Here is a 14,518-nt window from a genome sequence, read left to right on the forward strand (position 1 = left end):
TTCGGAATGGGTTCTCTGAACACCCCGAATATAGTATCCTCGCTGAGGATCACAGATGGCTCAGGAGGAGCTTCGTATTCCCTTGAGACAAGCGTATACTTAATATACTATGTTACTCATTGCTTATTGTACTCGATGGTTGGCAATCATTCTCTGCCGATCTGGCAACGGTAACACTTATCAAAAAAGGAGGGAACTCCGTAGGATAAAACTCTCATCCACCGGATTAGTAACTATGGAATTTGCCACTTGATCGCCTAATTCAATCTCTCAGGAAGAAAGACACATTAATCCCAGGAGGAAACCAAGCAGTGTTCCTTTCTTTTCTTCCCGGGAAAAAAGAATTGGAAAGCTTGGATTTCCGTGTGGTCAACCCTGGGAGCACCAATCTAAGATTATGCGCTTCCGCGAGGGTCTGGACTGTTGCCCATGCAATCCAAATCGTAAGCGGAGTTCCCAAGACCTTTTACCCAGACCAGACTCTAGCGGTAATTGGTCTGCCCCAGGTAACAAGTGGAAATCTGAGCTGGACGGAACTAACCTAAGTTTCTACTGGTTTTTTGGGCTTGGGATTGTTATGACATGCTTTGGTCGCAAGCTGTACTTGTTAGGTTAAGATTATTGCTGATTTATCTTACACTTTGCCATAAGCTTACCTGATAAACTGTTAACCTTGCTCCTTCGATTTTAACTCGGAAACAACATTTTGTGAATTGCTGCCAAGAGTCCAGAGACGAGCCGCCTGTGAACCACAATATACGCCTCGGATACTTTATACTGTTGGGAACGCAAAATTGAGGTTCAATAGGACATTTGCATAGGACGAAGAGGACGAATAGGACGAATAGCAAGTTCAACCTACACATACTCCAAGTGAGACACTTACGCATCAGTGACGCGGCGTCACTGTGATGTTGACGCGTGCTGCCGGGAGGTTCTCGGCAGCCAGCCTTCCCGGCGGGAAGGACAGCGTTTGGATTGGATTCCACAGTGGACGACGGAACTCAGATAATTGTCTCGATATCACAAATTGGCAATCGTGGCAATACTTATTGAACTCAATATCTGTCAGTTGACAAATACCGTCAGCTATTGAATCAATATTATTGATGAAAGCGTTGCCACTAGCGGGTATACAATAATAAAATCGTAAACCTTAGACCCTGTGCCTAAGTCCAGGCTCCAAGGATAAATTCAGAGAATCAACTTCGGAACCAATCCTAAAACTGTTGAGTGCCTAAGCTGACTCCCAACTAAAGCTTAACCAAGGTGCAGAAAAGCCTTTGTGTATGCGTGCAACTGTGTAAGGGCATAGCTAATGGCTTAAGGGCTCAAATAACTTCAAGAGTGCAAAGATAACCATTCTCAGTTACTTATACTAAATAGATGAAGAGAAATGCTAAGATCACAATGGTGCACACAGAGTGATTCAGCTACAGAGACATAATGCTCAACTAACGCCTGATTACAGTATATAACAAAACCTAACGTGCGTCACACGCCCTCGTTCACGCAGGAATAATAGACTGTCTATTATAGACAACACGCATGCACAGACCATGATTCGCACAAAGTAATATAACAGCCATAACACAGTAGAACCGTAACGAAATGTTATCATACCAACAGTGTAGCATGATCACACGTGCTGCGAGCTGTTTTATGCAACGAATAATCGGCGATTTGTGCGCGAACAAGAATGCACGAACCTCACGTTATCGTACGAATCTAACGGAGTGTCCCCACATCGTTATCGTACGCCGTCCCCACAAGTCAGATCATCTGACACTATCTCCGCATCTGACTCAGATGCGGAAATAGTGTTACACTGTTCGATGCATAGGAATATGTTCGCTCACTCATTGTCTGTCCTGCTCCTCTTTGCGGCCGCGAGAGCTCATCCGCAGCAAGTGGTGCCCTATTTATCACCGGAAGAACCCGCGGCGCGTTGGCTCAATGACGTGGACTATCGCGCTTACCAACCTGGTGATGACTTGAAACTTGTACAGGAGGTGGAGGCCGTAACCTGCCGTCAAACCTTATGCGCGGTCGCCGTTGAAAGTGGAACTCGGGTAGGGCCCTACCGTAGGACTGGTCTCAAATTCTGACTCTCAAGCGCCTCGGTTGGTGAGAAGGATAGATTTGGATTCAACTGTCAACTTGGACGTTTGACCGTTTGGACCACTCTCCGAGCCGCATTTATTTGCTTTTGGCGTCCGCCGCGGAAGATACGTCTTTCAGTGACTGGGATTCCGTCACCTATATCTTATGCTTGCGTACTCGAGTGGAAGAGCACTTTGACCAGCTGAACCATGTTGCGGATGTTACTTAGAAGTCATTTTCATCATGGGATTCCTTTAGAGAGTGCTCTAGGTGTCACCAAAAGCTTTGAAAAAAGGTCGCGACCTCCTCTCAAAGACGTCTTAAATCCTAACCATATGGGGCCCATTGTCGAATAGGCCCCAGGTATCCTGCGCCAGAGTTTTGGACTTGGGAACCACTCGAGATTGTCAAGTCTATAACATGATGTTATTAACATCAGTCATTCAAGTATAATCTTTCTTTCAGACTGTAGTCGGCGTAGTGGAGATGACCATACCCAAGAGAAACATTGAGGAAAGGGTTAAAACAGCCATCGAAGCCAAGATGTGAGTAGAACTCGTCGTGTTGGAACTACTCATTTTCTCTGTCGTTCCTTTGATACTATCTCACAGGCCGGAGCCGAGCAAGAAGAAACCTAACGGAATCATCGGTTACATAGATCACGTAGGCTTGACAACTTTTTCACTCGACATTGTCGAGTCGACAGCGGCGAAGAGTTGACGTCAAGATTTTCAGGTTGCAGTCGCCAAGGATTGGCGTAGAAGAGGAATTGCGAGAGCGCTCCTATCGAAGACTTTCATACAAGTAAGTCACCCATAACATTATTCATCAACTTGAGTGGGTAAAAGATATAGAAATCCCTCATTTACTCGGGTTTTCTGAATACCACTGAAGCAGCATGGGAATTTTAGCGTCGTATATTTCGAGCCAAGGTTTGGGAGCTCCTTGCCAAGGAACCTTTCTCACATTAATTCAGTTTGATCCTTTTGTATCCTCTCAGATCGGTATAACTTCGCCGAACGTGGTCGCCATGTATCTGTGGACGTTTTCATTCAATGTGGAGGCGGTTGGACTCTATGAGACCTCCAAGTTCGTTAAAATCTTGAGTAAGCTCATTCAGCGCTCGCGAGCTATGGGGTGTTCTGAACACCGTGTTCAATATATGGGCCCGGTTGAACGCGCTCCTAGGATGTTTCCCCCGGAATTTTGTTCAATCAGTAAGTTGCTGGAAGATCTCAGGAATATTACGGAGCTTGAACTTCAGGGACGTTCACTGAGCGCGTTTATTCAGGGCTAAAATCTGGAACGCTCAGCTGAGAGTGCGCACTTTCGGCAACTTCGTAGGTGATCTTTTCTGGCAAATGAATAGAGAGGCTCTATTCATGTACCCCGTGTGCGTCTCTATTAGAGACGTTCCTGCCGTCTCGATGCCGATGTCGTTTTTGGGATCGACAGTCTCATCCAGCTTTCGTTCTTAGGCCCAGGACCTGGTGAGCAAGGCATGATCTACTTCGCCCGATACGACATGACCTAGCAATCCTACACACCATTGCAGCCGAGTTGTTCTTATCTACCGTTATCTACTAGGAAGATAAGAATCTCTAAGATTGTCACGTGAAGAAGATTATTTTTCGCGATCGGCGTGCGGTCAACGGCCCGTTGACAACGGCTGCCGCCTCCCATCTCATCATGCTTAACCACCAAGTACAGTTAGCTTCGTGCTTGGGAAACTTTTCCTATATTTGCCGCTGTTATTGAGTATCTTCTTCCTAGAGAAAGATAACGGTTGTAGTTCTCTCCCCTTCGGGAGAAGCCCTTCCCATTATTATCACCAATGATTCCATACTAGGTTGTGTTGGGTTATATTTGTCACGAAATGCTGTGAGTCACCACCCTGTACCTGGTGAGGATGATATGGGACTGTGGCCAGGATCGGATCCTGAGCATCCACTTGCAAAGCTCGATGGTTGCTCATGAAACTACACTAGGGCCTACTGTAGTGTACCTAGTGACTCGGAAACTACTTGACCGGGTCAAGTTGACTCTGATGATCAGAGTCTGATCGTTACAGTACCATATATATGAGTCATATATATGGTAGTACTATAATGGTACTGTAACGTTACGTTACTATGGTACGTTACTAACGTACCATATACATGATGGCACTCGACTAGACGAGGCATGCTGGTATGTCATATAATATGCCATGGACTAACCCATCCTGTGAGCTAGCGTGTCTATACTCGCGCTAGCAGTCTCCTAGATTTGACAGAGAGACTATCACTATCACGTGAATGACGGAAGACACGTCCGAAATTGACGTTAGGAACGTCGGCACTTCCAATTTGGAAGTCTCCCATGAGTGAACGGTTCAGTGTGAACCTAGGCTGTCCTGCACCTCGACGAATCGCTGCTCTTCCTCCCAGATTGGCACCTGCGGTAGGCCGTTCCTACATCACTCTCTAAGACAACAATGTCCTCAGGACATACCCTAAGGAAGGGCAATACCCGGTATTATCCTTCCTCGTATTCAAGGCACGCTCCACCGTATCGCATTAGTTATTTGGGAGTGTTGGGTGAGACTGAGTGTTAACCAACTAGGTAGCAGAGGGCGGTGATAATACTGCTTAGGGAAAGCATAGCTTCTCCGCGGTTGAAACCGTGCCAGACTCTGGCAGCCAGAGAGCTGTCTTCCGCCGAAGCCTGGTTTGGGACAGACACACTTGCTGCCGGCACAAGGGGACAACCTGAGTCCTTCAAGCTGCCAAGCTAGCCACACAAGCCAGACTGTCTTGACAATCTGAAGTAGCATATGTGTCAAGCGTGATATTTTTTAACCGAGGTTTCCGATGTAGGTCCTAGGGTCACTGCAGGTTGCAGGCTTCAGTGGCTTACGACAGAAGTTTACTATTCTGAGTGTCCCTAGTGTACCTTGTGTGTCATCCTCCGCAGTGCCGAGATGGCACTCGTAAGTCGACACGCGCCTTGCCACAACTCGGAGGCTAGAGGTTTCACGAACCTCACAACACGCCGTGTATTGGCTTAACACCACAGTCACATTGCCTAGCACGCAGGCACATAGGCAATGTCCCCCAAACAACTAGTAAAGGCAAAAAAAATCCCCGGGTAGAACCGGCTCGAGATGCTCCTGGACAGCCAGATTGCTATCACTTCAGTCTGCACCACTTTCTGGTTCGGGTTGATACTTGTTACGCTTGCTTGAATTTGCCCCATGCAAGCCTGGCCCTTCACTTGAGCATAGTCATTAGGTTCTCATAGCCTGGGACCACATTGGTCTCGCTCGTAGACACCGATCTCATCTGGTTCCCGGAACCAGATCAGCGGAGCGCTGATATTTCGGAAATACCAGCGGAACCAGAAGAGCTGTACCAAAACTTTTGGTACAGGCTTGAAAGTTCATGTTTCCAATGCGAAACTCGCGGGTACGAATAGTCGGAGGGGTATACTTTGGTTGTATCGCGCATCTCCCTATCGGATTCTGCCTCAACATCCCACTTTTAACCAAGTTTCAAATCACGTCTTCATGGGTCGCGAATCGTGACAATTTATCAATTCTTATTCGTCGTCACCATCTCGCTTGTTGGGGGGAGCCGCAGTAGTAGCATTGATACACATAGTTGGAACTTCCAACTTCGAAGCTTTGGATAATTATTATCCGATAATAACAGGATTGCTCTGATTCGCAACTTGTTAAGGTGTTATCTGTCGTGCTCGTACTACGAACTTCGTAGGTGGCCGTTGCCTCGACCACGCTTTCCGTGTGCGACTTTTCGCAAGACGTGCTCCGGAGGAGCACTCTTCCACCATTCCGGATGATTACCGTGAGATATTACGTCGGGTGAACCGACTCGGGTCCCATGCGTCTCATGCGAGTCGCTGTTGAAGTTTGCGAAATGATAGGCACCGCGCTACAACTGCGGCCCGCTTCTGGGCCTACCACCTAGTGGGCCGCTGCATTCCAGGGTGAGACTTTCAGCACAGAAGGACGCTACGACCTAGAGATCGAAGAAACTTCATTAACATTAATTCACTCACTTAACAGCCGGCCTTCCTCCTTTTTCTTACCGGATAGTTTCCATAACCAAAACGAGCATCTGTGAAGATGTCAACAGGTTGCGGTAGACATCTCTATGACTGAACAATCGTTCTCGTGCTCCGGGTCAATGGTGAACGCGAGTTCGTCGGTAGGAGTAGAATGAACGGTGACGGACTTGATCCAAAATCCCGAGTGGGCAAGTGAATCAGAGGAAGGAAGAATCACTGAGGAGGATACAGCTCCATGTAGAATATCTTCGTGCATTATATACTCTCACTCTGCGGAGAATGACGTGCAAGGTTAAATAAAGACAGATCGGCAATCCACTACATTGCCAAGAGGCCGAGACCCAGCAAGATTAATAAGGGTGAAACTCAGTGAAATGAATTACAGGACAGTGAGTACGATGAAGAAAGCAATATATGACACGGCATATGCGAGGTCTAGTGTGTCGGACGTACCGTCCGAGATAGGCCCATCACCGGCCAATGAGGAGCAGATGGATGATCTAGTTCTATTTGATACCCCCTTCTTGATCGACTATTCAGCAGCCCAAGCGTGGTTTTGCTGGTTTCGCTTGGATAACATGCAATTAGTGCATTCCTATACTGATATGGCTGAAACGGCTGACCGTTCGGTACTGTAACTCGAACTTCGGATGATTCTTTTATGAGTTGATTCTTTTTTTGAGTTGATTCGTGAGGACGCGTCACATTGTTCCCCCCTCAAGCCTTCAACAGCTCACAGGTACATCCTTGGCCTACCTCTAGGCTTAATCTCGTCGGACGGTCCGACTACTGTGTGTGATTTACATTCACTAGAACCACAGCCTTCGAGAACCTGTTGTTGTTGTTGAGAAGAGGTTGTGACATATCGGACTATGTGACATAGTATTCGACGCACCAAATGTCATCCTCCCAGAAACGAACCCACTGCCTTTGGGTTGAGCAGCACGAATCCAAACCACCATACCATATATATTATTAAAAACATATCTACATTTTCCACCCAAACGTTACACTAGAAAAGATTGGATAAAACAGGCATCAGGTGAATAAATGACATTTATTTATTAGAGGTGGGGACCGGACAGGCGGACCGGATCGTCCTGCTACCCGGATTCCGGGTAGCCACTCTAGATATAGACCGCTCACGCCCAATTGAATCACTTGAAGTGATCGATATTCAGCGCAACATTGTCAAGTAATGGCTACATCACATCTTACATGAATTACTCATGGTGCAGCAGCATGTATGAATACCTTAGCCAGAGTGAGCTGACTTCCAAGCTCCCTTCTCTGTTGCCGCCCCGCTCCGCTTCGCTGACTCGCACATCCTAATGTAGTCGACCCACCCATCACCTCTACCAAAGGCTTGAGCCAAGGCCTGTACGTCTGACAGGCTGGCGCGGATATTGGCATGCGCCAGGATGTTAGGAAGGTCCCAGACTCTCACGCAGCCTGACCTGTTACTGTCAAAGGCCCTACAGTGCGGCATGAGCTTCACGTCAGAAGCCTTCATCAGGACAGATGCCGGGTCGAGGGCATCCAGTTCGGTCTGAGGCACTTGGGTCAGGACGCCTGCTGTTGCCGTACAGAGACGCCTATAGGATGGTGCGAAGTGCGCAGTGAGGCAATCGACATCAGCCTGCGTTAAAGGAGTATCCTGGGTCAGAGCGCTGAGCAGGTTAGAGAGACCACGATGAAAGATATCGATCGTCGCGGTCTCCCCACGCATGCGGTCGACGGCTGACGGGACATTAAATTCGAAATAGTCGGCTAGAGCCGCTGGAGATATCATGTATGCGGTCATGTGCTGCTTGAGCCGAGTCAAAGCCTCCTCTACTCCCTCAGTGTTCTTAATATGCACATTCAGAGGTTGAGATATCCAGTCTTGGACCGCTGACTCGCTCAGTGGCTTGGTGATTCTGAAGTCGTTGTGTGAGAAATTCCATACGAATCTCTTGTAAGCCTCGTGTAGTCGATAAGGATCCATAGTGAAGCCCTGGCCAGCAATCGGGAGTCCAAACGTGTCCATCATTGTTTTGGCGTCTTCTGGTGATAAATGCACATTCAGTCGTTGAGCAATCCTCCATGGATTTCCATCAGCATCAACGCAGAGTTCTCGTAAATCCACACGCTGGTCGAAGGCCGCACGAAATAGTATACGAACTGCTTCCGGGATGTCAGACGATCGACACGCCCAAACTTGCTTAGGCCTCTCGCCCTTCAGGGCATCAACGTCACATTGGAAGTTCCAATAGTTGACCTTCTCTGGATGAGACACTGATTTGTATCGCTCCGCTAGAGCCTCTATTTGAGCTGTACTCAAGACCGGGAATTCGTCAGTGAGCTTGCGGATAAAGATCTCCTTGAAGCACTTGGTCCTTTGCTGGCACGACTTCAGAGTGTGTTGGAAGATGTCACGAAGGTCCTTCGCGCCAGTGCCGTCACACTTGCTGGCTATCAAATGCAGGGCGCTCGCACATTCATCGTCGGCCCGACTGTTATCAAGACATTTGTTCACCATAGAGAAAAGTGACTGAAGGAAAGACCCAAACCAGCGACTGGAAGCCAGCACGAAATACTGAGTGATCCACTTGAACCTCGGATCAGATGCAGATCTCGGATCTCATCCTATTCCGATCCGGACCAAAACTCTATCACAGCAACTGTTAGAAACATTCCATTTGAGCCACAAATTGAAAAATAAGAGTCGAAGTCGGCCGCGTCACCCTTCCTTTTCCTTCTTAACCTCATCGTACTGTGGGGCCCACATGTAGGCCAGAGAGCCAGAGAGTAGAGCTAGTGCTCCCAAGGCCATAGTCTTCGGTGGATAAGGCGGAGCGTGGAAGACGTAGGCCGACAGAAGCAGACAGGCGAATCGCTGTATGGTGGCCATGAGCTCGCAAGTAACGTGTTGCGCAGTGCTCGACAGCTTCAGTAGATACCTCCTGCACAGCTGGGCTAGGATCATGTTACCTGAACCGATCACGCTGAACGAGGCGTGAGTGACAGGACTCACGGAGAAGTCTTACCGGACAGATAGACCACAGTAGTTAACCCCGCTCGGGCTGAACTATGGAAGAGCAGCACCCGACGCACCGATTCGGCCCCTCTGGGTGAAACTAACAGTAGTGGAAGGCCGATGAGATGCTGTAGGAGTAATTGTTCCTCGACTTGAGGGCCGTATATCGTAAAACAACGATTCACTAGGAAGGTCTGTAAGGTGCCACACAGAACCGCGGTGAACATCAAGACTAAACCAAGGGCCATTTCGTTGCCCTCAGTTGACTGGGTAGATGTGTCAGACGATAGAACAGCGCAAGAGATGATTCCAACTGTTGTGAGAAGTACTGATCCAATCTGGACGGCGGTATACCTAGAATGCTTCAGTGGGTGACCGGAAAACGAAACCACTGTTACTTTTTGTCCAACCATAAGGCGCCTACGATCATCCCAGTTGCCAACTGGAGATTGGATACCACGACCTGAACCAAGGAATGCGACCCTCGAAGGCACTGGGAAGGAATGAGAGTATGATGCCTACCACAGCCGTCATTGGCAGCAAAGTGATCCCGAGTGCCTTGAGATAAGCGTATCCAAAAGACAAGCCGCTGAATACTAGATGCCACTTCACTGGTATTTTGTGATTCCTGATTACGCTTGATATGCTGGAGGCACGCCTTAAGACGATGAAGAGATGAACCTGAGTGATATGGAGGGCAAGCATACAATGGCTGAACGAACTGACCAAGATTGCACAGAGGAAGGCTGCGGACTTGTCCTCGCTGACCAGTAGCTCCATGGGAACATGAGACCCCACGCCGCACAGGAAGTAAAGAAATGCGAAGGAGGCAGCCTGAGCAACGATACGGATACTATCGAGCCACGTAACTTAGAATTCTGACCATCCTCGCCCTGCGTTTCCTGGTGGCTGCTAGCTGGCGATGCCATCGAGTCACAGCTCTGACTTTGGCCCACTTCCCTGACGACTTGGCGACTGCCTCTTCGAAAGACCCCTTATCGGAATCTGCACTGAAAAGCTCCACTACAGTTGGCTCGATCGTTGCTATATATCGATCGTATCAGTTCTTTAGTACAACTAGGAGTCTAATAGAACCTCAAACCCAGGAGCACGAGAGCGATAACGATCCCAGCGGAATGCTCTAAAGGGCAATAGCCTAAGCTAAGTGAAGATGTGGAAACAGTAGCATAAGAATAAACGACAGAAGCTGCAGATGGTTGCCTCGTGATGGCAGGTCATCATCTTCTCCCTCAGAGGCAGTCGGAGTCTCCCCTATCAAATCAGCTTCCACATCCTCAGGTATAGCATCAAAGTCACAGGAGTCGAATATGAAGCTAGGCTCAAAGCATGTCACTGAGGACATGGACCGCGGAACTGCCGAGGCAAACGGCGTTCCAGCCGGTGTGGGAATCCTGAAAATAACCACAGGTCTGCAACAATCTTAGACAGACCCGCACCATCCAGAAGAGGAAAGCCTCCTAAGTCTGTGCTCGGGGTGGGCCAAGCCGTCGAGTGCATGACCAACAGCTGGTAGCTGGTAATCAGTCTTTGCAGCGTCCATTTCCAACGCGGAAGTATCGAGGAAAACACAAGTCGATACTGACAAAACACTGATGGGAGCAACGCCAGATCCCAGGAAAGAGCCTTTTGCTAGAGTAAAACCATAAGTTCCTTCGAAAATGCTGCAAAAGTACATCCTCCACCATGCGTCCTCCTTCATAACACAACACCGACTTGCGAGGACACCGTAAGGACACAGAGGACTAGTCCCAAGATAGCATGTTCCTAATAGACGAGGAGTTGCTCCTATGCTGCCTCATGGCATCGTTGTAGGCTCGACCATCACATGTGCCCTTCGGGGTCGCAGCTCTCTTGATTTCTCCGACCCCAAGAGGGTCCTCAACATCGACGTTCGTGTCGAGGTCCAGCCAGGCACACCTAGCCACTCCAGCGACCTGACTGCTACTCCGACCCTTAGGGACCAGTCTCCACTGGATGATACAATGGCCCCCACCGCCGATGGACACAAGCGTGTTAGTCGAACTGAAGCGCACCTAAGAACGCTGTGCAAGATAAGCTGGGATGAGGAACCTTACGTTGGTCACATGGCTTGCGTGACCACCATAGACAGCCGCTCTAGCGTTCAAGTAGGGCGACGGAAACCTCAAAAGCTTCACTTTACCATTATCGTCACCCAGAGCAAGAAGACTAGTATTGTCCCCGGACGATTGGTGCACTGCATTGACGTCAGTCTGGTCGTACTCAGGATCGGCCCACACTCCTATCACCGGCCAGCCCAGCACGCACGACCAGTTCTCCTGCCATCGAGCATCTCGGAACCTGTAGGGCACGCTCAGCTGAGGAGTAAGCTGTCTCCTACATGCTAGTAGAGGGCATTCGCGCGCCGTCCTTGGTCCGCCAGAATAGAATCTGGGTATCCTTACTGTTACTCATCACTGTCGTACCATCTCTCGTGAACATCACGTTCAATGGAGACGAGGAGTTCCCCTTCAAGGCGGCGTGGAGGGCGACAGTTATCCCTTTTACTGCCTACAAAGGACCAATCCGGCATGGACTCATAGAGCTCACCGAGATGACCCCTCGTATGCAACTCACGATAACGGCGAAACGGCCGAGCAGAATTGTTACCTCGTCATTCACGTCAACCCTCAATGTCACCCCATACTGGACACGGAGGAGATACACCGTTTGGTCCCAACAGGCGGCCGCCAGCCAGTTGCCGTTGTCCGAGAACCGAATATCACAGATGCGCTCTCTGGCTGAAGACAATCGATGAGAATAGACCTAAAAAATTGCTGATACTGAGAACACGCTACCTGAATTCACCTGTGCTAGACTAGGGAAATGCAGAACGGTCAAGAAGCCCGCCGCTTGACCAATGGCGAGAAGGTCCCCCCGGAGGTTGAACGCCAATGCGAACACTGCCTCAGCACAAGAGATGACCTGTTGAAGATTGTTAAGCATTGTGTTGATGGGCGAGCGAACATCAATTAAGATGTCCTTGATGATACGTTGTTCATAGTTAGAGCCATGCGACTTACGGCCCATGCACGACTGTCCCGTTCTCAGCTAGAGTGTATTTGCGCCTACTGGCTCGTGGAGTTAAAGTGATACATCAAATGCATCAGTGAACTTGCCAGTGGGGGTTTGTTCTTACCTTGCCAACTAGAGGCTTCTTTTCGTAGGTATTCCAGAAGCGGACATCGCCACCGGTACCCCCAGTAGCACAGAGCGTGCTTGTGGGGTGGTGGGCCAAGCCCCACATCTCCCCACCATGGGCAACCTAAGTAGACCCTGAAGGATCTCGTATTTGAGAGCCACTGCTTACCTGTACCACTGCAATGACCGACTTTCCACTAACGTCAAAGTGCAGCAAGCTGTGACTAGCGGTGCCGAGTAGCGCAGTAACTCTCCGCCCTGGGCACACAGCTACACTGTTGAATCTTGCCCCTCCGGTCGGACCTGATGTGTGGATAAGCCTAGCCCCTGCCTTTAGCTCCTACCAGGAAGGCCAACGAGCCTGTGCACATCCCCAGCTTGCCCTCTCCCGACAAGATCCTTGATATGATGCTTCCACATCACCTTCAATTTCCCGTTTGCAAGACCACCAACCATCGCGATCTCGCCACCGTATGTTGCAGCTAATACGTTGCCATCTGGGAGACCAGCGGCACAGCCGATTTTGTGGGCGCCCAACGACACAGCCTGAGTCGCCACGCCGTTTTGCAGGAGGTAAAGATATCCGTTACAGCCACAGAGGAACGCGGCCTCGCCAGAAAAGCCGACACACTGGGGCTGCTTGCTAGTCGGAGACTGACCAAAGGTGCCGCGCTTGTATGTCAGCTCACCAGTGTCACGATCCAGCTTCCAGCATCTATAGTGCCGCTCACCCACTGACAACAGGAGTGGCCCGCCGGACGAGGTCAAGGAGTAAGTGGGGCTCCGACCACTACTCATAGTGAACAAAGGCTTGGTCATAATTGGTGGTTTCAGTAGCTGCCCGTCGCTTCCACGACCGGGCGGGCGATGCGGGAAGTGACCCCAAACAGCCACCATGTTCGCATCATCGGTACCAATACTGACCAGCATACTCCCACCATGCATGAAAGCCACCGCACTGACGCTCCTCTGATGATAGTGCAGCTGAGCCACCGTGACGGAAGGCTTGTCGGGCCGCCATAGACACACGAAGGGGCCCTCAATGCCCTTGGGGTCCTGCTGACCACTAGCAGCCAGCTCAGCCTCTTGACAGTAGTCCAGACAAAGGACGTCTGCCGAGTGACCTTCAAAGTATTGTTGCGAGGAATCTTCTAGAGAGTGCATGACCACCATCGACCCCAGAGGGTACATCGCGACACGGCCTTCCTCAATTATCCTCAGCGACCCTCGGACGTCACCATTATAGCCGTAGACAACCTCCTTCTCGAGCTCCCAGTCCGGCACCTGCGCCTGCTTCGGATCGGGTCGCCAGTCAGTTGGAGGGAACACAAGACCGTAGCTACGGCCGAACACGACCCGCATGGCCCCATCAGGGCCCTGCTTGGACAACTCTGGCGTCCAGCCTGGCTCAGTAGATTGTACCGGAGGCTTCGGAGGGAACTTCGGTACTGCGACATGCTGCTTGCCATGAGTGCGCGACCGCCTAGAGAAGGGCGTGTCAAAAGGCAGGCTCATCACTGGCAGGGGCAAGAAGCGTTGTTTCCAGTGTATTGGTAACTCGGGGCCACTTCGAGGCAGACAAAGGAATGAACAGAAGAGAACGAAGTTCCACACAGCATTTTGAATATCACTTCACCAAAGCCTCGTTTTTTCACCAAAACGATGACAGCGGAATCGACCCAAAACTGTTCCTAAACCGCCTGGTCTGCCTCGTTATCACTAGTAAGGCGTTGGGTGTTCGTAAGGCATGGACGAGAGATGCCAATCGGCGCGAATCAGCAAAATGTCCGCCGAATTATCAACCATTTGATCGACATTGACGGTCTTGATATTTCCTCAATTCGACTAAGGATGGTGCGAGAGGCTTGTTGGCCGTAGGTAGATGGTCACTGAAAGATTCGAGTGCCGCACGGACATTCACTGCTGCGGCTTCAAAGGAAGGCGCCTCGAACCCAGTAGGGCTCGCCTGGTCGCAGCCCGATAGGCCTCCCGAAGCAGACATGTTATTCCCCCTAGTGGCGAATGACTTCAGTCTGAACGACATAATCATGCAACACTATTATCAGAAGAATCACCCGTAGTGGATATGCATCTGCCTGGAGCATCTAGCCACCGCAGGACACAACGCTGGTCCTCTACGGTATGGAG

At 49.9% G+C, this 14,518-nt stretch overlaps 5 protein-coding genes across 5 annotated transcripts; 1 reads left to right on the forward strand and 4 right to left on the reverse strand.

Annotated features, from left to right (window-relative positions):
• Positions 1 to 2,589: 2,589 nt before the first annotated feature.
• On the forward strand, positions 2,590 to 3,637 carry Pmar_PMAR005172 (hypothetical protein; the record flags this gene model as incomplete). Its single annotated transcript, XM_002786425.1, has 5 exons — positions 2,590 to 2,648; positions 2,715 to 2,766; positions 2,839 to 2,907; positions 3,104 to 3,320; positions 3,582 to 3,637. The coding sequence occupies 5 exons, from the start codon at positions 2,590 to 2,592 to the stop codon at positions 3,635 to 3,637; spliced, it is 453 nt and encodes a 150-aa protein (XP_002786471.1).
• Positions 3,638 to 7,426: 3,789 nt separating this feature from the next.
• Pmar_PMAR005173 (hypothetical protein) lies at positions 7,427 to 8,692 on the reverse strand (the record flags this gene model as incomplete). The annotated part of the gene is made up of 1 exon (XM_002786426.1): positions 7,427 to 8,692. The coding sequence occupies one exon, from the start codon at positions 8,690 to 8,692 to the stop codon at positions 7,427 to 7,429; it is 1,266 nt and encodes a 421-aa protein (XP_002786472.1).
• Positions 8,693 to 8,893: 201 nt separating this feature from the next.
• On the reverse strand, positions 8,894 to 9,724 carry Pmar_PMAR005174 (udp n-acetylglucosamine transporter, putative; the record flags this gene model as incomplete). The annotated part of the gene is made up of 5 exons (XM_002786427.1): positions 8,894 to 9,144; positions 9,201 to 9,241; positions 9,296 to 9,544; positions 9,589 to 9,653; positions 9,713 to 9,724. 5 exons carry the CDS (start codon positions 9,722 to 9,724, stop codon positions 8,894 to 8,896), a joined length of 618 nt encoding a protein of 205 aa, XP_002786473.1.
• Positions 9,725 to 10,346: 622 nt separating this feature from the next.
• Positions 10,347 to 10,751, reverse strand: Pmar_PMAR005175 (hypothetical protein; the record flags this gene model as incomplete). Its single annotated transcript, XM_002786428.1, has 2 exons — positions 10,347 to 10,602; positions 10,648 to 10,751. The coding sequence occupies 2 exons, from the start codon at positions 10,749 to 10,751 to the stop codon at positions 10,347 to 10,349; spliced, it is 360 nt and encodes a 119-aa protein (XP_002786474.1).
• Positions 10,752 to 10,953: 202 nt separating this feature from the next.
• Positions 10,954 to 13,885, reverse strand: Pmar_PMAR005176 (wd-repeat protein, putative; the record flags this gene model as incomplete). Its single annotated transcript, XM_002786429.1, has 8 exons — positions 10,954 to 11,244; positions 11,287 to 11,530; positions 11,571 to 11,740; positions 11,780 to 11,970; positions 12,028 to 12,154; positions 12,369 to 12,494; positions 12,540 to 12,673; positions 12,715 to 13,885. 8 exons carry the CDS (start codon positions 13,883 to 13,885, stop codon positions 10,954 to 10,956), a joined length of 2,454 nt encoding a protein of 817 aa, XP_002786475.1.
• Between the last annotated feature and the right edge of the window lie 633 nt (positions 13,886 to 14,518).

This window comes from Perkinsus marinus (assembly GCF_000006405.1).
Source record: "Perkinsus marinus ATCC 50983 genomic scaffold scf_1104296931384, whole genome shotgun sequence".
Taxonomy (NCBI): Eukaryota; Perkinsozoa; order Perkinsida; family Perkinsidae; genus Perkinsus; species Perkinsus marinus.